Below are 21,314 nucleotides of genomic sequence, written 5' to 3'. Positions count from 1 at the left end.
GCCCCGCACCGCGCCCTCCCATTGGTCCGTTCCCTCCCGGTGCCGCGCTCCGATTGGTCGCTTCCCGCGAGCTCCGCGGGCCCGTGGGCGGAAGCGGCGCTACGGCGGCCGCGGAGGGTCCCCGCGCGCGCGCGCCCCCGGCCGTGTCGAACGCGGCCGCCCCGGGATGCGGCCCCGGCGGCCGGGCCGGGCATGAGGGACGGCGGGGGGGCCGCGCCCAGCACCGGCACCCGACGGCACCCGGGCACCGGCGGGGCTCCTCCTCGGTGAGCGGGGGCGGAGGGGTGGGGGGGAAGCGGCGGGCCGGGCTGCGGGCGGTGCCCCCGGCCGCCCCTCGGTACCGGCACCGGGCACGGACAGAGGCCGGGCCCCGGCTGCGTTCGGTCCCTCCGGGGCTGCTTTGGACACAGGCTTCGGTCACTCGGTTGTGTCAGAGCTGGGATCCCGGGGATTTTTGGCTCCGGGGATTGGTTGGATCCAGCGATTGCTTGGTGGGGTCTGGGAGGGTTTTTGGCTCCGGGGTTTGGTTGTTTGGGTCCAAGGATTGTTTGGACCCCGGGCTTGGTTGGATTTTTGGGTCCAGAAGGTTGTTTGGATCCAGGGATTACTTGGTGGGATGCAGGGAATTTTGGATCCAGGGATTGCTTGGTGGGATCTGGGAGGGTTTTTTGAGTCCAGGAATTGGTTGTTTGGGTCCAGAGGTTGTTTGGAGTCAGAATTGGTTGGTGGGATTCAGGGAATTTTCGGCTCCAGGAGTTGTTTGGATCCAGGGATTGCTTGGTGGAATCCTGGAGATTTTTTGGATCCGGGGTTTGGTTTGGGTCCAAGGATTATTTGGACCCTGGGCTTGGTTGGATCCAGGAGATTTTTGGGTCCAAAAGGTTGTTTAGATCCAGGGGTTACTTGGGATGCAGGGAATTTTGGGTCCAGAAGGTTGTTTGGATCCAGGGATTGCCTGGTGAGATCCAGGAGATTTTTGGATCCAGGGATTACCTGGTGAGATCCAGGAGATTTTTGGAGCCAGGGATTGCCTGGAGAGATCCAGGAGATTTTTGTGTGCAGAAGGTTGTTGGGATCCAGGGATTGCCTGGTGAGATCCAGGAGATTTTTGGGTGCAGAAGGTTGTTGGGATCCAGGGATTGCCTGGTGGGATCCAGGAGATTTTTGGGTGCAGAGCTTTGTTGGTCGAGCCCAGCAGTTGTTTGGATCCAGGCTTTGATTATTTAGCTCCAAGGGCTGCTTGCATCCAATGGCTGCCGCTTTTCGTTGTTTTTTTTTTTAATTCTTCACCACTATTACGATTTTTTTTTCATCCTCCCTCACTCCCCTGTCTGAACTGGGTGGATTCCTGCCCACATCAATAGGGGAGGCGGAGGGGAAAGTATGCAAATCCTGCAAATCCTGCTTTTTCTTTGGTACACACACACATTACCTGTGTGCCACCTCCAGCCCCAACAACCCCCCCGTGCCAGCAGGGCTGGACAACAGCCAGGATTTTAAGGAGCAGCTCCTGAGGAAGGCAGGGATTTGCTTTGGAGTCTCCAGTGATTATTAATTAAACATTTCTCTCCTCATCCCATTCCCACCAAACGCTCTCCTGGTGCGTGATTTCGGTCGGGCTGTTTATTTTTAGGGTCTCCGCGCCTGTTTGCAGGGAATAGTTGTTCCATCGCCATGGCAACGGGGCTGAGTGTACCATAAACATTGTTCCAGGGGAGCTTTTCCAGCTTAAATCAGATTTCCCTTTTCACCATCCTCCCGGGATGGACGGGAGGGATTTTAACCTGGGATTTGGGGTTATTCCTGCTCTGAGCTGGGGATGCTTTTCCTTCCAGCAGAGGGATGGTGTCCCTGCAAGCCAATTTAATCTGCTGTTGGTAAACACTGCCCTGAGCCCAGATGAGGAGGAAGCCAGTTTAATCTCCTTAGGAGCTTCCAGGAAATCAGAGTTTTTATGGCAACAATCCCAGCAGGGGCACAAACCGATCAAAGGCCTCTTGGTTTTGAAGTTTCCCATCCTCTCTGCGTGTCCTAAACCTTCCCTAGGCTTTCATATCTTAAATAAAACGAGATAGAAAAGGGATGATACTCATCCAGATGTGGAAAATGAGGGAAATTAGGTCTGGCCTAAAAAGAGTTGGGATGTCAGTCACCCCCAGGCAGGGATGGAGAAGCAGAGTGATTGAAACAACTGCAGGAATTACACGGAGTGGGCTTAAAAATCCCCTTTTCCCCCGCTATTTTCCATCAGGTTAAACATTAAAAGTTTAAGATAATCAAAATCATATTTGATAACAAAAAGGGGGCCCCTTTGTCTCTGTGTTAGGGGTTAAAATATCCCCAAAAAGCTGCTTGGCTCATCTGCTGCCAACCTGAGGCTGCAGCCGTAGTCCCATGGAAATCCTGATGTCATTGTTGTCCTTCATGGTTTGTTCCTGATCTTGGCTAATTCAGAAAGGCAGAGAAGGCCAGAAAACACGGAGGAAAAACTGGAAAATACAAAGAAAAAGCAATACTTCTTTCTCAGAATTTAGGAGCTGAAACAGTTGGTTCCTAACCCGCCCAAATATTTGATTAAACACCTTAATTTCGTCTCAAGCGGCTTAATTTTTGAGCCAGGGAGGCAAAATTTATTGCAACATTTGCTTTGAGTTTAAAGAAAAAATGAAAAAGAGAGGCTTGGAGTGGGATTAGGCAATGAAAACTCTGGAGCAGCTCTTATCATGAGGACATCCTTCAGCATTTCCTTCCAAGGAACTTCCTGCCTTGATAACCACGGCTTCTCCTTCACAACAATCTGATTTTCCTGCCTGGATTGGGAACAACGGTGCAGGGAATGCCAGAGGCAAGGGGAAAACAAGAATTTATTGGTGTTTGGGGTGCTTTTTCCTGTGTTTTTACCTGATTTTAGGTAGTTATTAAAGATTTATTTTGATTACTTTGATTACTACATGGAAAGCTGCCAGGAGTTGGAGTTTTTTTTAAGGGGAGGTGTAGAATTCTGCATTTCTAGTTTGAATTCCTTGTTTAATTCCTTTATTTTACACATGTAAAAGGCATTTGCTTGGCATTTCACCTATGTGTGCTCAGCTCCCTGCTGTGCTTCCCACCATGTCAGGTTTTGGGCAGTAGATTTCTGGATTTTTTGGGGTTTTTTTTAACAGTAGGTTCTTTCTAAAATTAATTAAAATTGATAAAATCCTAAAAGTACCGGGTCAGGTGAGTCACAGCCCCAGGAGCTGGAAAAGCTTTTAGAAAAGGTTTATTAGGAATGGGATATTGCTGATGAAATTGTTGCTTGTTTTTATTTTGATAACCACTTCATTGGATACTTCATCAGCTGTGTCACACCTGCCACCACAATAAAAAAGGGATGGGGTAGCCATTTATTTATTCATTTATTTAATTGGATAAAGATAGGGGGGAAAATCCTGCTCAGATTTTGAGGTTTTCAGTGTGGACTTGGGCCTGTGACCTCCAAAAGTCTCCTTCACCCAGCTCTGTTTGTTTTCCTGGAACAGCCACCAAGGCCTTGTGTCCACAGCAATATTATTGCACAAGAGAGCAGGAGTTATTGTCTGCAGAATTCCTCCTGCTCACACACCGTGAGCCTTCCTAAAGTGCTTAAAAAAAAATCCCTGGGAATGGCTTTGGGAAGTGCTGGCTGAGCTCTGCCCTCCTGGAATCTCCTGGAATCTCCTGGAATCTCCTGGAATTTCCTGGAATTTCCTGGAATTGAAGCCATGATTTGCTCACCTGCACCATGAGCTTTCCCCAGACCTGCTGCTGCCTTTATTTCCATTTTTATTTTGGGGCTGGGAACTGTTTTTGTTTTTGTTTTTGTGTCTCCCCGAGTTTCCTCTGCTCGGTGCTGCTTCCCAAGGCACTTTTTGGGGTTATTGTCTGCAGAATTCCTCCTGCTCACACACCGTGAGCCTTCCCAAAGTGCTTAAAAAAAATCCCTGGGAATGGCTTTGGGAAGTGCTGGGTGAGCTCTGCCCTCCTGGAATCTCCTGGAATTTCCTGGAATTTCCTGGAATTAAAGCCATGATTTGCTCACCTGCACCATGAGCTTTCCCCAGACCTGCTGCTGCCTTTATTTCCATTTTTATTTTGGGGCTGGGAGCTGTTTTTGTGTCTCCCCGAGTTTCCTCTGCTCGGTGCCGCTTCCCAAGGTGCTTTTTTGGGGCTGTCCCCTCCGTGTGACACCGGGGCTGCTGTCACCGTGCCAGTTCAGGATGGTTTTGCTGTGTGGCTGTGACATCCTTCCTTTCCTCTGGGCCTTTGTTCCTGTGTGGGGGCCTGACAAGGTTTTTTTTTTATTCAGCCCATCTGCAGAAGTCATCAGGCTGCAGATGCTTTACCAGAGGCTGCTGCAACAAATGGAGGCGAAAGATTATTGGAGATTATTTGGTGTTGAGTCAAAGCACAGGAAATCTGCCAGAAGATCTCAAAAGATGGGGGGGTTAGGACAGGCCTAACCCCCTTAATCCTGCCTTCCCAGGGCGTGCAGAGGGATCCTTTTGGAGCACAGAGGGTGAATATTTGGATTTATTGTGCCACAGGCAGCCTAGCTGCTGCCCACGGGGCCCATTGTGCCACTTCCTAAACTCCTCCGTGCCAGCCCTGCTCGCACCCTCACATTCCCAGGAAAAGCCAAGCCCGCGGGCCCTGCAGTCCCACACGGAGGAGAAATCCCCGGAGAAATCCCAAATCCCAGCTTTTTTGGATAAGCTGAAGGCTTTGCAAAGCCCAGCCTGCAGCAGCAGCAGCAGGAGGCTCAGCTTTGCTGGGAGCTGTGCAGCCAAAGCCTGGCAGCTCCTGAGCTCCGAGGGTCACCCGTAGGCGTCGGAGAAGATCTCAAGACAATAATAGTTCTCTATTTTTGCTCCCTCATTACAAAGCAGAGCTGCCCTCTGCCTCTAGCAACTATTTTTTTTCTTCCTGCTCACATGGTGCAGGAGGGGAAAGGCTCTCTCCACCTCATTCCCTTTTCCAGTGAGGCCTTTTCCTTTCTCCACGGGCTCTTAGGAGGGAGAAGAACCTCCACAAAAGGATGGTTTTGCAGCGCTGTGTTTGTAATTATTGATGTGTTCATCCTGGAGGAAAAGCAGTTGGGCTCAGGAGGGTTTTTGTGCTGGTGGAGAGCTGTGAGAGGAGGAGAGTGGGGCCTTTTGAGGAAATTTAAAAAGTTGGAATGCTGTTTGCAAACTGAGAGATCATTTCACCCTCACTCATGTAGGGTAGGAGCGGGACAGGGGTTCTTGAGCCGCTTCTCATCCCTGTTGGTGCCAAGGGAAAGGCTCAGGAAAGGCTTCAGCTGCTCCTGCCCCAGCTGCTGGAGAAGGAAAAACCTTTTCCCCACGTTTGGTGGTGCTCAGACAAAGAGAAGAGCTCACCTCACCTGTGCTGGTTTTAATTTTACATCTTGTGTGATGGCTTTTTTTAATATTCTGCTTTTTCCTGGGTAAACAAGAGGTTTTTTGTGTATCCTTCTGCTGAGCAACTTCGGTGCTGAAGTTAGGTGAGAGTTCCAACATTGTCTCCTGATACACCTTGCACTTTGCCAGGGAACAGCTCTCTCCTGGACTCTGAAAGGGCAAAATCCACCTGTGATCCCATTGCTTTGAGGAAGGTTATTTTCTGGCCTTCCCTTTGGATATAACCTCCAGGAAAACTCCATATTTTCCATTTCTTCGAGGTTTTGCTGCAGGGTCTCCATCATTCCCTGGAGATGAACGCAGTGAATATTTAACAAAGAGGAATATTCATTCTGTTTTACGCAGTAAAACCCATCCATGAACAATTCCAGAGTACTCCCTGCTCCTGTTTTGTGACAGCCAGGGAATCAGCGAGGCCTCTCCACCCTTTGAATGTTTCCTAGACAAGACTTTTCCAAGCTGGGGATGCTCTGTGTGTCCTCAGGGTGATGGACAGAATCGTGACACGCCTGAAGCTGCAAGTGCCAGAAACATCAGGAGGAACTTCATCAAAACTTCACTCCAGCACAGCCTGTGACTCTGGAGGATCCTTCCAGCTGGAAAACTGCAGCCTTTGAGCAGCGTGAACTCTTAACTTTGGGAAACGCTCCTCAGAAGGACTTAGCTCATCTCTGGGAAAGGTGTTTTATTTTTTTGCTGTTTGGTTTTTAATATCTAGTACTTCCCATCATTTTGGCCGCTCTGTGTGTGCTGTTTTACAGAAGTTTGGGCTGTTTTGTGCATCTCCAGCTGGATTCCAGACCCAGGCAGCAGCGCTTGGCTTGGGTCAGCTTGGAATTTACAGCAAGGTGGGACTTCCTAAAGGGAAGCAGCCTCATGAAATAACACCAGTTCAATTCTGGCGTGGAAACTGCGTGGATTTTTAAGCAGGAGAGGGGAAAAAAACCACCCTCAAAAACCAAAAATCCTTTCCACTGTGAAATGCTGTTGCTAATCTGATTTCCACGTTGCATCAGTCAGCGCCGTTTGGTGCAGTGCTCCCAGAGTGCTGGAGATAAACGCAGCGTGGGAATAATCACTCAGCTTCGTTTCCCTGCTCTCTCTCAGCACATCTCACTGCTCCTGACAGCTCTGCTGGGTGGCAGAACAGAGTCCTCGTGCTCTCCACGCCACCACGTGTGGCTGCATCATCCCCGTGGATAACGAGGCGCGGGCCTGGCGTTCCAAATCTGGGATAAATGGCAACACCAGGCGGTCCTGGAAGGGTTTTAAGGTGTTTGCCTGGTCCCTAAATCCTGTATGGATCAGCTGGCACGGCACAGAGCAGTGTGGGAAGAGTCTGGAAGCACAGCCTGCAGTGTTTCTTCGAGTGCCGAGCAATTAATTTGGGCAAGCAGGGAGTTGTACAGTGTGCAGTAATTAAGAGGGAAAGCACCTCGGGCCAGCCTAACGAGGGGGTGTGGGTGTCCTTCACTTTGAGATCGTTCCATTTAATTGCAGCAATTTACCTGGCTGGATCAATGTCACATCAGCCCGTGTGCCATGAGGCAGGGATTCTGCACAAGGGCTGAAATGCCAAGGGATGAGCCCAAAAAAATGCACCTGCCTTGGGGCACCTCATTTCCCCGGGAGCCCTGTGTGAAGTGTCAGCTCTAATCCTGTCCCAGGGCTCCCTGAGCGCTCAGCCTCTCCCCTGGACTCGCTTCCCTTCCTTATATAGGGCTGGATAAGTGCTGGGCACTAATGAGATTGGAATAAAAGGCTTTGGGAGCAAAGATGAGCTGGCTGGATCTCAGAGCGAGCCCTGTGTACACAGGGACTGCCACCAACACCAGCCTGGCCTCGCTGCCTTTGGTTTGGAGCTTGGGGATAGCATCTGAATATCAAATTCAACCAGATGGAACCCCTGGACCCCCTTTATTTTGGTGGGAAGAATATCATGGTTATGTATATCCAGACATTTTTAGCATTATTCGCTATCCCAGAGCATTTTTCCTCTGTTTTTATTTCACAGGAAAAAGTTTAAGCTGCGTTAATTAAAGTTCTGGACTAAGAGAATCTATAGGAGATGCTCAATTATTATTTTGTCTGCTTTATTTCACGCTGTATCATATCCAGAATGATGAGTGTTCTGCTTAAAAATATTTGTGGAAATACTGTTTGGTGTAGTCAGATATGGTCAAGGTAAAATGTGATTTCTCTGCCTGGTCTGTCCTTGATGGATTTATGCATCACCAACTTTAGAGCAGGAATCAACTGGCAGATATCAGTCCTAGAAAGTCCCAGCCTAAATCACTGACGTAGGTAAGGCATGGCAGGAATTAAGAGTTGAGCAAAGGCAGTGTTTGGAATAATTTTAATTTATTTTTGTGTTTACTCTCGTTAAAAAAAAAAAAAACAAACCAGAGGTGATAGCTGGATTTGAAGGAGAGATTGGGGTGATTGAGAGGGCTGCTGGGGAAGAGGCAGGAATAGAAACTGAGGGAAAGTTGAGTTGTTTTTGCTCTGGCACCTTGCTGGAGCTTTGCAGTTCCTCGTTGTTCTCTCGGAGGTGGGAGCAGGTGCGGAAAGGAGGAGGTGAGGGGGTGTTTTCATCCCTACCTGGGTGTACCTGAGCTGTTTCTCACAAAGCAGCACAAGCCAGAGTGGGTGAACATGGAACAACTTGGAAACATTATTTTTTTTGGGGGTAGTGACTCACTGCAACTTACCCAAAGTGACCTGATTTAGTTAAATGAGGCTAAATATAACCCATGTGAAAAGTACTGACATGTGGGAGGAGACGCCAGAGTTGGCACTCAGCCCCTCAGTTCTGCAGGGAACATCTTTCACGACTGGTGACTAATAATTTTTTACTCTTGCTGGCTTTGGAAATAACAATCCCTGCTCCATTTTTTCCCCCCCCTCCATGTAGGGAGAGAGGAGGGAAATGCTCTGGGCTTAACCTGCCTTTGTGAATTGCAGCTCTCTGCTATGGACAGTGCCATCACCCTGTGGCAGTTCCTCCTCCAGCTGCTCCAAGAGCCCCAGAACAAGAATATCATCTGCTGGACCTCCAACGACGGGGAATTCAAGCTGCTGCAGGCAGAGGAGGTGGCCAGGCTCTGGGGGATCCGCAAGAACAAGCCCAGCATGAACTATGATAAACTCAGCCGGGCGCTGCGCTACTACTACGTGAAGGTAGGGTGGAAATCCTGCTCCAAGCCTTATCCCTCTTAGCTAAGGAGCTTTGTTTCCTCCTGCCTTCCCTCCTCCAGGGGAGGGGTGGCACTGCTGTGGCTCTGCCAGGTCCGAAGGAAGCCGGGCTGCTTTGTTTAAAGGTGTTGGTTTGGTTTTTAATTTCGTTTATGGTTGCGCTGTTTCCTCCTCGCTGGTTGTTTTGGGAGGTTCTGGTGGCTTTGTGCGAAGCGTTGGCTCGGTGTTTTTTGCTAAAACAGATTTGACTTTGGATCCTAATCCCCTTTCCAAAAATACACATCCTTGCAAGGGTTAAAACCCTCATCACTCCAGGTAAAGCACTGTGAGAGGATGATGATGGAGAGCATGAACATTGCACCACTTTCAGATCTTCCTGCAGCTTTACATTTATTTCTTTCAAAACAAACATTTTTCACCCCAAATTATGTCTGTTTTCTCTGTGCATTCAGAATTTCCCCTTCATTTTGACCAGTTTTCAGCCCAGCAGAGTAAGAAGCTTTTGTTTCTCCAACATCTTCGAGGCTCACCTTTGTTTTTCCCTTTATCCCACGTGTGTGAGTGGAGCAGATAAAAATAACCCCCAGTTTCTGAGGAGCCTCAGCCTGGAGCAGGTGGGAGGTTGCTGGTGTCCATTACTGGGTGGCACCAAATCTGCCTCTGATCTTCTGAGATCTCAGCAGCAATCACAGAATGATAAATAATCCCAAATCCAAAGTGTGCCTGGCATTTCTCCAGGGAGCAAAACAAGTTTGGCAGATGCTGTTGTGTGGTATTGAAATAAGTGATTAGCCTGCATTCTGCTGACGAGTTCAGCTGCTTATTTTCCTTTATTATCATCTTATTAAGAATAAAGGTGGTTTGATCTGAAGTGCAAGCTCTCGATTCTGCAGTCCTGGAGAAACCCTTTAGCAAGTTCTACTATTAAATTACCCGTAGTGATCCTTGATGGGGATGATGGGCATTTTTTTGTTTAATTGGAGATGTTAAACAGGATTTCTTGGCAGTTTTTAGGCTGTTTTTAGTGTGTTTCGTGTCAGGTTAAGCTCACCTGTTGCAGTGTTTTGTCTGCCAGCTCCAGGAGCAGAACTGGAACACGCAAGGGTGTTTTTAAAACAGGAAAAAAAGAAACATTCAGGTTTGCTTTTTTTTTTTTTTTGGCTGAAAGATTACAGACTTTAATTCCTCTGCCTATTTTAGGCAGTGTTTGTAGGAAGAAAATTAATCTGCAGAAAGGTCTAAATATACTTTGCCTTCTTCCCCCCAGAATATCATTAAGAAGGTGAACGGGAAGAAGTTTGTGTACAAATTCGTGTCGTACCCAGAGATCCTGAACATGGATCCTCTCGTGGTGGGCCGGATGGAGGGGGACCCTGAAATGCCCGGCTTTGGGGAGGTGGCCAGCGCTCCCAAGGACGTGGAAAACTGTGGGAAGGAGAAATCCCAGTCCTGTGCTAAATCCTCCAGCCGGAACGACTACATCCACTCAGGCCTGTACTCCTCCTTCACCCTCAACTCCCTCAACTCCTCCAGCGTGAAGCTCTTCAGGTCCATCAAGATCGAGAACCCGGCCGAGAAGCTGACGGAGAAGAAACCTCAGGACCCCACCCCTTCTGTCATCAAGTTTGTCACCATGCCCTCCAAAAAGCCTCCTCCCTCTGCCCCCCTGGTCACCAGCGCTTCGGCGGTGGCCGTCACTTCCACGGCTTCTGCCACCCCCACCGTGTCCTCCTCGCTTCCCCTGGGCTCTGAGGAGACTCTGCAGACCCTGGAGACGCTGGTCCTGCCCAAGCTGAGCGTCCCCGAGGCTCCTCCAGCACCTTTGCCAAACTTGAGCACCAGCTTCACCCCGACCCCCCCCATGTCCTCGGTTTCTCCCGGCCTGCAGGTGCCCTCCACGCCCCCCTCGCCGCCCCTGAGCTCCAACCCCGACCTGGACATTGACACGGACATCGAATCTGTGGCTTCCCAGCAGCTGGAGCAGGCCCAGAGCCTCCAGCACCAATCCCCAGAGCCCAAAGAGCAGCAGGATTCAGCTGTGCTGGAGAAGGAATTTGCCAATCACCTCTCCAGGTCGAAAAAACCCAAAGGGTTGGAGTTGGCTCCCACCTTGGTCATCACGGGCAGCGATCCGAGTCCTCTGGGCATCCTGAGTCCTTCTCTCCCAACTGCTTCTCTTACTCCAGCACTTTTCTCTCAGGTGATCAAATTACTTTCCTGAATTATTTTTTTAATTATTATTATTTTCATTAATTTTTAAAGATTTTTTTTAAGATTTTTTTTTAAGATTTTTTTAATGATTTTTTTAATGATTTTTTAAATGATTTTTAATTATCTTTTAATGATTTTTTTTAGGATTTTTTACGATTTTTTATGATTTTTAATGATTTTTAAATGATTTTTAAATAATTTTTAATGATTTTTTAATGATTTTCATTATTTTTAATGATTTATTACTATTTTTATGATTTATGATTTTCTATGATTTTTATGATTTATGATTTTTAATTTTTAAATGTTTTTAATGATTTTAATGATTTATGATTTTTTATGATTTTTTATGATTTTTAAATGATTTTTAATGATTTTTGAATTATTTCTAAATGATTTTTAATGGTTTTTTAATGATTTATTACCATTTCTTATGATTTATGATTTTTATGATTTTTAAATGTTTTTTTATGATTTTTAAATGATTTATTATGATTTTTTAATGATTTTTTAAGATTTTTTTATTATTTTTTAAAATTATTTTTAATATTATTTTAACTAACAATAACAATGCCGACGTTATGCTCCAAAACAGCCAAACAGAAAATGAATAGCTCATTGTATTTAGAGATTTAAAACTCAGGATGTCACTCCCAGCTTGTTTACTTTAGTTTTGTTTTTTAATCAAACACCAGTTTGATTTCACAATTGCTGTTAATTCACCCCAAAGCCTGCCCAGGTGCACACAAGGAAACAAAACCCAAACCAGCTCCAGCAGGATCTTTATAAACCTTGCCAGGGGGATACTGAATTATTCCTAAATCCTCCAGCTGAGCCTGAAATTCCTTCAAAAACCGGGACCCACCGAGGTGTCTGCACAGCTTTTTTTTTTTTACTCATTTAGTAACATTTAATTAAAGCCAAAATCTTGTGAGCCAGCAGCAATAAGAGCAGCTGCTTAATTTGGTTGTTATCTTTGTGTGGGAAAGGAAAGCTTTCATGTCTCATGGAAAAACTTGGAAGAGAGCTGAATGCAGCAGGGCTGTTAAATCATTCTGGAGCTGTAGAATTTCTTCCCCTGCAATAAATTGGAATTGAGAGTGAAACCGTGGGGGGGAGCTGCTGGTTGAAAACCCAAATGGCTGAAGATGGGTGGGGGGAAAAAGGAAAATAACAAAATCCAAGTGGAGTTGCTCTTCTGGCACCCTGGGAAGTGCTTGGCTGGTGAAGCTGGAATATTCAGGAGCAGGATGGAAATTCCTTTTGTTGTTGTGGCACCAGGAGAGGGGGGTGTGCCCGCTGTTTTTTTCCTTTTTAAACCCAGATAATTTCCTTTTTAAACCCAGGTAATTTCCTTTTTAAACCCAGGTAATTTCCTTTTTAAACCCAGGTAATTTCCTTTTTAAACCCAGATAATTTCCTTTTTAAACCCAGGTAATTTCCTTCTTAAATCCAGATAATTTCCTTTTTAAAGAATCCCACTTTTCCAGAGTGCAGGTGCTGTGTTGGAGGAGGAGCTGCTCTGGCTTCCAGCAGGATTTGGGAATAAAAGGGTTGGATTCTTCAGGGATGGGGCTGGCAGGGAGGAGGAGGAAGAAGGAGGGGATGTGAGTTCCTGAAATCCCTGGCAGCTGAAGGGGGGGGGTTTGTTGTGGCTGGAATTCCAGGGGGAAAGGCTCTCACAGCTGTTTTTCCTGACTTTTCAGACTCCCATCCTGCTGACTCCCAGCCCTCTGCTCTCCAGCATCCACTTCTGGAGCACCCTGAGCCCGGTGGCTCCTCTCAGCCCTGCCAGGTTGCAAGGTGCTAACACCCTCTTCCAGGTGAGTCCCACCTTTATTCCTCCAGGGATCGCTTATTCCCAAATATTTGCAGCACAAATAAAATAGGAGTTGTTGTTTCCTACCCCCTGTGGTGGCTTTTGAGGGAGTTAATTTTAGTTTTTTTTACCCGGTGTTGTAAATGTTTGGTGTTTTGAATGTTTGAAATTAGCTGCAGCACAGACTGCTTTGGAGAGAGATTAATTTTCTTTTTTAGTTCTGTAAAAATTTTCCTCCCTGTAACTTTTTTTTTACAAGTTGGGATTTTCCTGAATTTTGCAATTTTCTATTGATTATTCTCTATTGAGATTATCGATCTTTTTGATTATTCCAGTCATTCCCGCTGAAAAGTATTAATTAATCTCACAACTAACGAGGTGAAGAGCATGTGTTTGATCTCTGTGATGATGTGTGGCACAGTTTTTGATTATTTTTATGGAAGAAATCCATAAAATTCACCCTTGGGAGGGTGGGGAGGCCCTGGCACAGTTGCCCAGGGAAGCTGGATCCCTGGAAGTGCCAAAGGTCAGGATTTTCTTTATTATAGAATTAAAAAAATCCACTTTATTTAAGGAAAAAACCCTCCTTGGTTTGTAATTCTCATGTTTTTCCCTCACAATTCCACTCTGGCACTGGAATTACCACATTTGCTGCCCAAATTTGCTGAGGGAAGGGGTAGAATTTAACCAATTTTAACGAATTTTTTATTTAATTTCATTGAAATGAAAGAATTGAATTAAATCTTCAGGGCTGGGATCTGTCATCTCCATGGAGATGAAGGAAATTCCTCATCTGTACCATGAGGCTAGGGAATAAAACAAGGAGGGCTGAAATGACACTGGAATTTTCACCCTGGAAAAATCCAGTGTCATTTTTATTTATTTAATTTTATTTAATTATTGATAATTAACTGAGGGGCAATTTAGACCCCAAAACCTGGATTAAAATCACATTTTAATGAGGATATGGGGCAGTGCTCAGCTCAGGGCTCACTGTGACACCTCTTGGCATTAAAAAAATAAATTAAAAACGAGAAACCAAGAGGATTCTTTGAAGTCTGGGTTGGTTTTGCTTTATTTTATTGCATTTGGGGGGGTCTTTTTTTCCATTTTTTGTGCACAGATAAGGGAGGAACAGTGAATTAAAGTGGTTTTTTTTTTAATGATTCTTTTCTTACCCCTTAGTTTCCATCAGTGCTGAACAGTCACGGCCCATTTACGCTGTCTGGACTGGATGGACCCTCCACCCCCGGCCCTTTTTCCCCAGATCTCCAGAAGACATAGCACATGGAATTCCTGGAAAAGGACAAGCAAGGCAAAGATAGGACACTTCTCTTCAACCACCTTTTTTTTTTATTTTATTTTATTTTTTAAAAAAAAACCAAACCTGAGCAGTTTGTAATTCCACAGAGATTCCCAGCAGTCGTAGTTGTTGCCATTCCCCAATCAAAAAAAAATGAAAAATGCCTTTTTTTCTTTATTTTTTTGGGCAAAAAATTCCCCCCTTTTTTTTTTTTTTTTTTTTCTTTTGGAAGAACCCAGGTTGGGAATGTATATGCAAACGCCTTAATAGGAGCTGCAGCTCCAAATTCTTCTCCTCCTCGGTTTGGAAGATTTTTTTCCCTTTATCCAAAAGGAATTTTGGGTGGTGTTGCAGCGACTGATTCTGCACTGACTGCAAACAACACCAGAGGAGGATTTTCTTTGTGACTCTTGGAAAAACAAACAAAAAAAACCCCTCTGTTCTTCTGCTTCCTGTGGCTGGGCAAGGAGAACCCTGAATCCTGATGGAAGCTGGAATTCCAGGAAATGCTTGGGAATATGGGGTGTGTGCTCTCAGCTCTGCCCCGGGGGCACCAGAACTCTGCAGCAACAAAAGCAGCAAAAAGAAAAGGGGCTTTTCTGCTGGCCTTGTCTTTTCTTCTTGTTGGGTTGTTGTTTTTTTGTTGTTGTTGTTCTTTTTTGCAGATAGAAATTTTTATTCAAGGATTTATTCCAAGTTTGTGACCAGGACATTTCTGTGGAGGGGTGGTGTGGCCTAACAGCCCCTTGGGAGAAGAGATGGGGCTGGATTTATTTTGGATGCTTCCCTGCCCTTCTTCCCTTCTCATGGACGGTTGGATGAGCTCCCTTCACTTCTCACAGAGTTTCAATGCTGGAGTCCAAACATTTCTTGTGCCAGAGACCTGTCCCAGAGCCTGGGAGCTCCCTGCTGGATGAGCAGGATGGGGGGAATTCTCCCTGCTTTTTTGGGGGGGATTTTCCTGGTTTTTTGGGTGATTTTCCTGGGTTTTTGGGTGATTTTCCTGGGTTTTTGGGGGATTTTCCCTGCGGTTTTTGGGGGAGGTTGCTGCCTGAGCTGGAATCCCCAGTGGGGTGAGAACAGCAACATCCCGGCATTAACGTTGCTCCTCTCTCCCCACAGTTCTGGAAAAGCTTCCTGCTTTTCCCCAGGTGGAAAAGCTCCTCTTTTGCCAGCTCTTACCCCAAATTTGTCAGTGGAGCTGTTGATTTTTGGTTTTTTGGGGGCTGACCCCAAAGCAGCCCCGGGGGTTCCACGGGATTCAGCCTCGTGGTAAATCTGCTTTCACCTCCTTGCTGTGCTGGATGAATAATGCAGGATTGTTTTCCAGAGCCACTGGAGATGAGATGGGATTTATAGGTGGATTTTTACACCTCAGGAGGCCTTTTAAGAAAACTGAGGGGTGAAAAAAGGAGAGATTCTCCTCTCTCAGCCCCTCACTCGGGGTTGGGTTGGGCTCTGGGTCTGTGTCCCGCCAGCTTGGGCATCTGAAGCCAGGCAGCAACTTCTGGCTTTGACTTGGGGGTGTCAGAGGATCTTCTCCTTAAAAATATTCCCAGAAAACAGATGGAGACATCTCTTTTTCCTTCAGCATCCTCACAGCTGCCACGAGCAGAGGAAGATTTTTTCCCTCTCCAGCACGAGGAGCTGACAGTGTTTGCTGTAAATACTGCACCAATTCCATGGATCCGTGGTGAACTCGAGCTTTTCCAGAGGTTTTGTTTTATTCCTTTTGCAGGCTTGGAGAATTCCCTTTTTAAAGCCACAACACCCAAGACTTTTCTTTTCCTGCGGTGATGTTCCCTTTTTCTATGAAAAACCACTTTTTTTTTTGTGTGTGTGTTTGTGTTCCTGATGTGACACCTGGGACAGGTGGGTGGAACAGAGTCGCTTTTTTTTCGGGCATTGTTCACCTGCCCAGGGGAAAAGTGGGAGAAGAAAAATATTCCTTTTTCAGGTGGAGAAGCAGGGAGTGAGCTCATGGAGTGACCTGTCTTCCTGTTGGCTCCCATCAGAGGCAAAAAAATGCTTCACTTTTAGACATCAGCAGATGCAGGAGGAAATTCCTGCACCAGCAGCTCTTAAAATGTGCAATATTGACCTTATTTTTTTTATTTTTTTTTTATTTTTTTTTTGGTAATTTTATATTTTGAAATGCAGAAGAGGGAGCTGCAGGTGATTGTGAAGAGCAAGCATCTGGAATTATTATTTTTTACTTTTGGTTTGCATGTTTGGAGCCTGCTCTGGGAAATTTCTATAGCTATGTAATAAATAGCAGCACTTTGGTTGGTTCAGGTCAGCCAATTTTATGCCTACCAAAATCCCTGGTCTTTTTTTTTTTTTGAGACAGTGATGTTTGCAGGCTGGCATTGGAATTGAAAATTCATGAATGAGCACTAAAAACTTGCAATTTAATTGCTTCCCTTCCCCCACCAACCTTGTTCCCCTGTGGAGAAAAGCCAAGTTTAGCTGTTGAAAATTTGTGCACTTAATCCTTTGTGAACTTTTATTGCTTTGGGCAGAGGGTCAGGCCCTAAAAAATGCAATTTCTCAGCTCCTGCTCCTCTCCAAAACGCTTCCCAAGATGGCTCTGCCACAGAAATCCAGGTTTTGCTTTGGGAATGCGAGTTCCTGTGGAATGCAGCCTGGATTGGGGTGGTTTCCACCCCGTGAAATCCAGCAGGCAGAGCAGGAACTTTGGCTTCTTAAGGGAAAAAAAATCCGAGTCCACATGGGATGATAAACTCAGGAAAGCTGATGGAAAAGGGAGAGGAGCTGGGAGAGGAGAAGCTTTTGCTGCCTTTTCTCCACTGCAACTTTCAGGTCACTTAAGGGAATATTTCCTTGTGTGCTGCCTCGTCAGCCACATTCACTGACAGGGAACTTCCAGCTTTTCCTGGGATCACATTCCTGCCTCCCCCGGGGGCTCATGGATCATGCTGGATCTTTAGGTCACTTCAGGAGCCCTTTCTGTGCAGCTCCTCACAATTTATTTTTAATTTAGCCTAAGCCAGGTGGGGTTAGAGTAGATTCCGTTTTATTTCCGTACCGTGGTGATTTAAATTTAAAAAAAATAAATATATATATATATAAAAAAATAATAATAAATAAAAAAAAAATAATGCAGCATTACAGAAACTTTTTTTTTTCCCCTGAGGTTCCTCTTGCTGTTTTTGTGGAATGCTTGGCAATTTTTGATCAGCTGGTTCCTTGGGTGCCAAAGGAAGCATTTGGTGTAGAACAAAAAGGGTTTGGCAGAAGACAAAACAAGATCCAGGTTCTGGAGATGGGAATTGAATCCCTGCTGTCTGCATTTCCATGGAACCCAAGGTGCTGGCAGGATTTAGGGTTTGGTTTTGTTTATTTTCCACGGGGAGCTGCTGTCTGGGATCTGGTTTGGATCCTGGATTTTCAGCTTTCCTGGCAGGAGCTGCCCCTGGAAGCAGAAAAACGGTCCCTGCTTGTGGAGCCGTCAGCGTTCTGCTTTTCCTGGGAAAAAAGAGGAATTTTGGTGGTTTTTAGCAGCAGCTTTAGGTTTAGAGCTTTGTTTCAGACCTGTCCTCAGCAGGGGATGCAATTCCTGTGCCCTGATTTTGGCACTTCAAGCTTTGTTTTGCGATAGGTCAGGAAGGGATAAAATTCCTGGAGTTGGACAATTCCTTGTTTTCACTTGGAGCATCCCAAGGCTTCAGAATCCGTGCAATCTTTGGGATAACAAGAGAACAGAATTTCCTTGGGATAATTTTTCCCTCTGATGCATTTTCAAGCCTCAGCCATCCCACCAATAGATTATTTTGGGGTTCTGACGTTCGTTTTAAGGGCAGTGAAGTTGCTGAGGTGCAAATCTCCCTTCTCCAGCTTCCCCCAGCCCAGGGAGCTGCATCCCTGGGGGATTCCCTGGGAATTCCAGCTGGGATGGGATCCAAGGGCCCTCATCCCCTCCTGGGGCTTTTCCTCCAGCTGAGCTGCAGCTCCCATGCTTTACTCATTTATCCTGTAACTCCCTATTTTTGCTCCTGTTTGCAGTTTCACCTCTCCCATTTTTAAGGCAGGTTTGTCTCCAGCCCATCTCAGTGTTGTATCCAGAGCCCTCTCATGGAAATCAACCTCAGCAGCAGGTCAGGGAATGTTGTTAAAATCCACAGGTATTTAAAAACTTGATTAAGTTTTGGGTGATTGTTTTCTGTGAGGAATAGAATCTGGATTTGGAAGAGTAGAAATGGGGGGAAAAAAAAAAAAAGAGACTTTTTGGTCTCTGAGGTGATGGAGTGGGGTTGTTTTATCCTAAAAATCACAGTGGGGTGTTTGGAGCAGCCCCCAAATCCCTGAGGATTCACTCAGGACCTCTCCAGGACGTTTGGGGAGGCTTGAGCTGCCTAAGCTCATTTATGGTTTGATTTGGAGTTAATTAAGCAGCAATTAGCAGTGGCTGTTGGGGGTGAGGGATCCAGGCTGGAGCTGCTGAGGAATATTTTGGGATAAAATGCAGGGAGAGTTTTCTGCAGCCCTCCAGGGTGTCCCTTTGCCTTGGGGGATGCTTATTCCAAGGTTTTAGGGCTGAGAAGTTGATTTGGAATAATAAAGCTGGTGGGGAGAAAGAAAAAAGGGAAAAATTCCAGGGAAACACAACAATTGTGTTCCCTAAAGGAGATCAGGGCAGCTGGAATTCATCTGGGGGTGAATCCTGGGAATCAGCACACATCCAGCTGCACCAGCTTCCCTGGGCTTGGGCAGATTTTTGTGTCTTAAATCAATTTAAATCAATTTTTAGCCGCTCCAGCTCCCCATTCAGCCCTGGTTCCACATGCCTGATGTTGTCCTGTTCGTTCCTGAGGTGTTTTTGGGCACGGAATTCCTCTGGGAGGGGGAGATTCCGCCTGGGGAGGCGAGAGGTGGCTCTGGACAGAGAAAAATCCTTGGAAATGGAACCAAATCTTCCTCCAGAGGCTGATTTTAGTCAGGAGGGTGAAACAGAAGAGCCACGAGGGCGGTGCTGCCCATTCCTGTGGGGATTCCCTGAGGGACTCAGAGCCAGCAGAAAAGGTGGGATTTTGGGTTTGGTGTCAGTAAATCCCAAAATGAGGGATTTTATTCCTGCCTTTGTGCCAGGAATCAGGAGAATTTGTTTTTCTGTCGGATCACAGGTGTTTCTCCCTGGATATTCCAATATTTCCCTGCTGGAACAGCTAGATATCTGCTTCCTATAAATTATTTTGGAACAAAATCACCCTAAAACTGGCTGGAATTGAATTTTCATTCCCCTTCCCAAAGAAAGCAGCAGATTCTGCTCGTGGAGCTCTTCCAGGCCCTAATGAGAAGCACAGAGCTGAAAAATTGTGATTTTTTTTTATTTTTTTTTATTTTTAGATTGCTCATTGTTTAAAGGTGGCTGGAACAGCTCTGCCCAGAGAGCACACGTGGATCACTCCTGGCAGGATGTGCTCCCAAAAATCCACATAAATATCCCCATCCTCCCTCTCTGAGCAGATTCTGCACTGTGCAGTCGCCACTTTGGAATATTTTGCACTCCTTTTGGAGGTTTTTTTTGGGGCTTTTTCTTCTCTTTTAGCACTCAAATCAATCCTGTCCCTGCGTGGACCCGTGAGTTGCCAAAGGTTATTTTTGTGATGCTGTTGGATCTGGAAAAAAAAAGTCTTAAAATGTGTTTTTTGAGTAGTTTTGTGTGCATGGAACAAAAGTTTGGGCTGGATTTTAAAAGATTTCTCTGCTGAGGTTGTGCTGCAGGAGGTTTTCATCTCAAAGCAGGGCTGGGGGAATCCTGACCCTTTGGAAAACAGGGATGTGAGTGGAGAGAGGCTGGGGTTGATTCCAGAGCCCATTTCAGCAGTGCTGTACCAATAACTGGAAGCTGTCGTCGTTTATTTTCATTTTATTTTATTTTCTTTCCTTTTGGGTTATTTTTCTGTGTTTTTTTAGAACAAGGGGAGGCTCTGAGGGTGGTCTGTGCATGGTTCCTGGAGTGTGCTGGGTTCTGATATTCCAATCCCTGGCTTTGCTCTCAGCTCCTTGGGATGAATTTTGGGATTGTTTATTTTTATTTTTTATTTTTTATTTTTCCCTAGCATGTCCTAACCCCCTCCAAGCTTTGAAACCGCTTCCTAGAATTGTGTTGATTTCTCTTTTTGTTTGTTTGTTGTTGTTCTGCTGTTGTTCAGTTGCACAGAGTTGTTTTTGGTTTTTTTTCTATATAAAATATACTTTTGGAACGTTTCATTCTCTGTGAACAGGGTTGAGATTTATCCTTTGTAGCTTTGAGAAAAGATCCTAAAATTCCCTTTTCCAACTTGTTTTGTAGCCTGTTGCAGTGTTACCAGATGGCCTTATGTACGTCACAGTGCTTTGTGATGGGTACAGTAGCACATTTAATGCTAATTCCCCTCTGTTTTTAGAGCTGAGAAGTTGATTTGGAATAATAAATCAAAAAAAAAAAAGGAAAAAATTCCAGGGAAACACAGAGGTCGTGTCCCCTAAAGGAGATCAGGGCAGCTGGAATTCATCTGGGGGTGAATCCTGGGAATCAGCACACATCCAGCTGCTCCAGCTTCCCCTGGGCTGGGAAGATTTTTGTGTTTGGGAGGGATTTAAATCAATTTAAATCAATTTTTAGCCACTCCAGCTCCCCATCCAGCCCTGGTGCCGCGTGCCTGTGTTGTCCTGTTCATTCCTGGAGTGCACATCTGATTTGGGAAGGTGATTTTGGGGTGGATTCCTTGCTGGAATTTTCAGGCTGAGCGCTGGGTTCTTGGCAGGTTTATTTTTTTTTGGGAGCAGATCCCTCCCTCTGGAACTCTGGGCTGGAGATTTTCCTTCCCTGTTTTCCCTCCCTCGGGGTTTTCAGAACAATCAGTGGTGAAAACCCCCCTGAAAGCAGCAAAAAAAGGGGGAAGATTTCCAGTGGCTCTTTCCAGAACAGAGTTGCATTTTTTCTTTTCTCTATAAATATATATATATATATATACATATATATATATAGTACAAATTCAAGAGGCAAAGTTTTGTTGTAGTGAGTGTCTGAAACTTCCTACACTGGAGACTTTTCTGGACAAGACAACTGTAAAAGTCACCCCTTGTTCCAGCTGGGTGACCCTGCCTGGGACAGAATTGCTTCTCAGTCTGACTTTTTATTTTTTAAATACCTTATTAGAGTTATCTTAATGCCATTGTGTTTAAAAAAAAAAATAATAAAAAATAATAATAAAAAAAAAATATGCTGGTATGTAATGCAAGTACATAAATAGCCAAAGTTTTCAGTAATTGTTCAGTGTTAATAAATTTTGCTTTTATTTAACCTTCCGAGATAACATTTAGGAAGACCTTCAGTGTG

The 21,314-nt window shown here is 45.6% G+C and overlaps 1 protein-coding gene across 1 annotated transcript; it reads left to right on the top strand.

The window, feature by feature from the left end:
• The first annotated feature begins 112 nt into the window (after positions 1-112).
• Positions 113-16,218, top strand: ELK4 (ETS transcription factor ELK4). Its single transcript, XM_086861818.1, has 5 exons — positions 113-266; positions 8,406-8,621; positions 9,904-10,836; positions 12,554-12,670; positions 13,852-16,218. The coding sequence occupies exons 2-5, from the start codon at positions 8,415-8,417 to the stop codon at positions 13,948-13,950; spliced, it is 1,356 nt and encodes a 451-aa protein (XP_086717944.1). The 5' UTR covers positions 113-266; positions 8,406-8,414; the 3' UTR covers positions 13,951-16,218.
• The last annotated feature ends 5,096 nt before the right edge of the window (positions 16,219-21,314 follow it).

This window comes from Cyanistes caeruleus, chromosome 24 (genome assembly GCF_971803275.1).
Source record: "Cyanistes caeruleus chromosome 24, bCyaCae1.hap1.1, whole genome shotgun sequence".
In the NCBI taxonomy this organism is placed as follows: domain Eukaryota; kingdom Metazoa; phylum Chordata; class Aves; order Passeriformes; family Paridae; genus Cyanistes; species Cyanistes caeruleus.
Note: the sequence above shows the minus strand (reverse complement) of the source record. Positions and strands in the feature narration are given on the sequence as shown.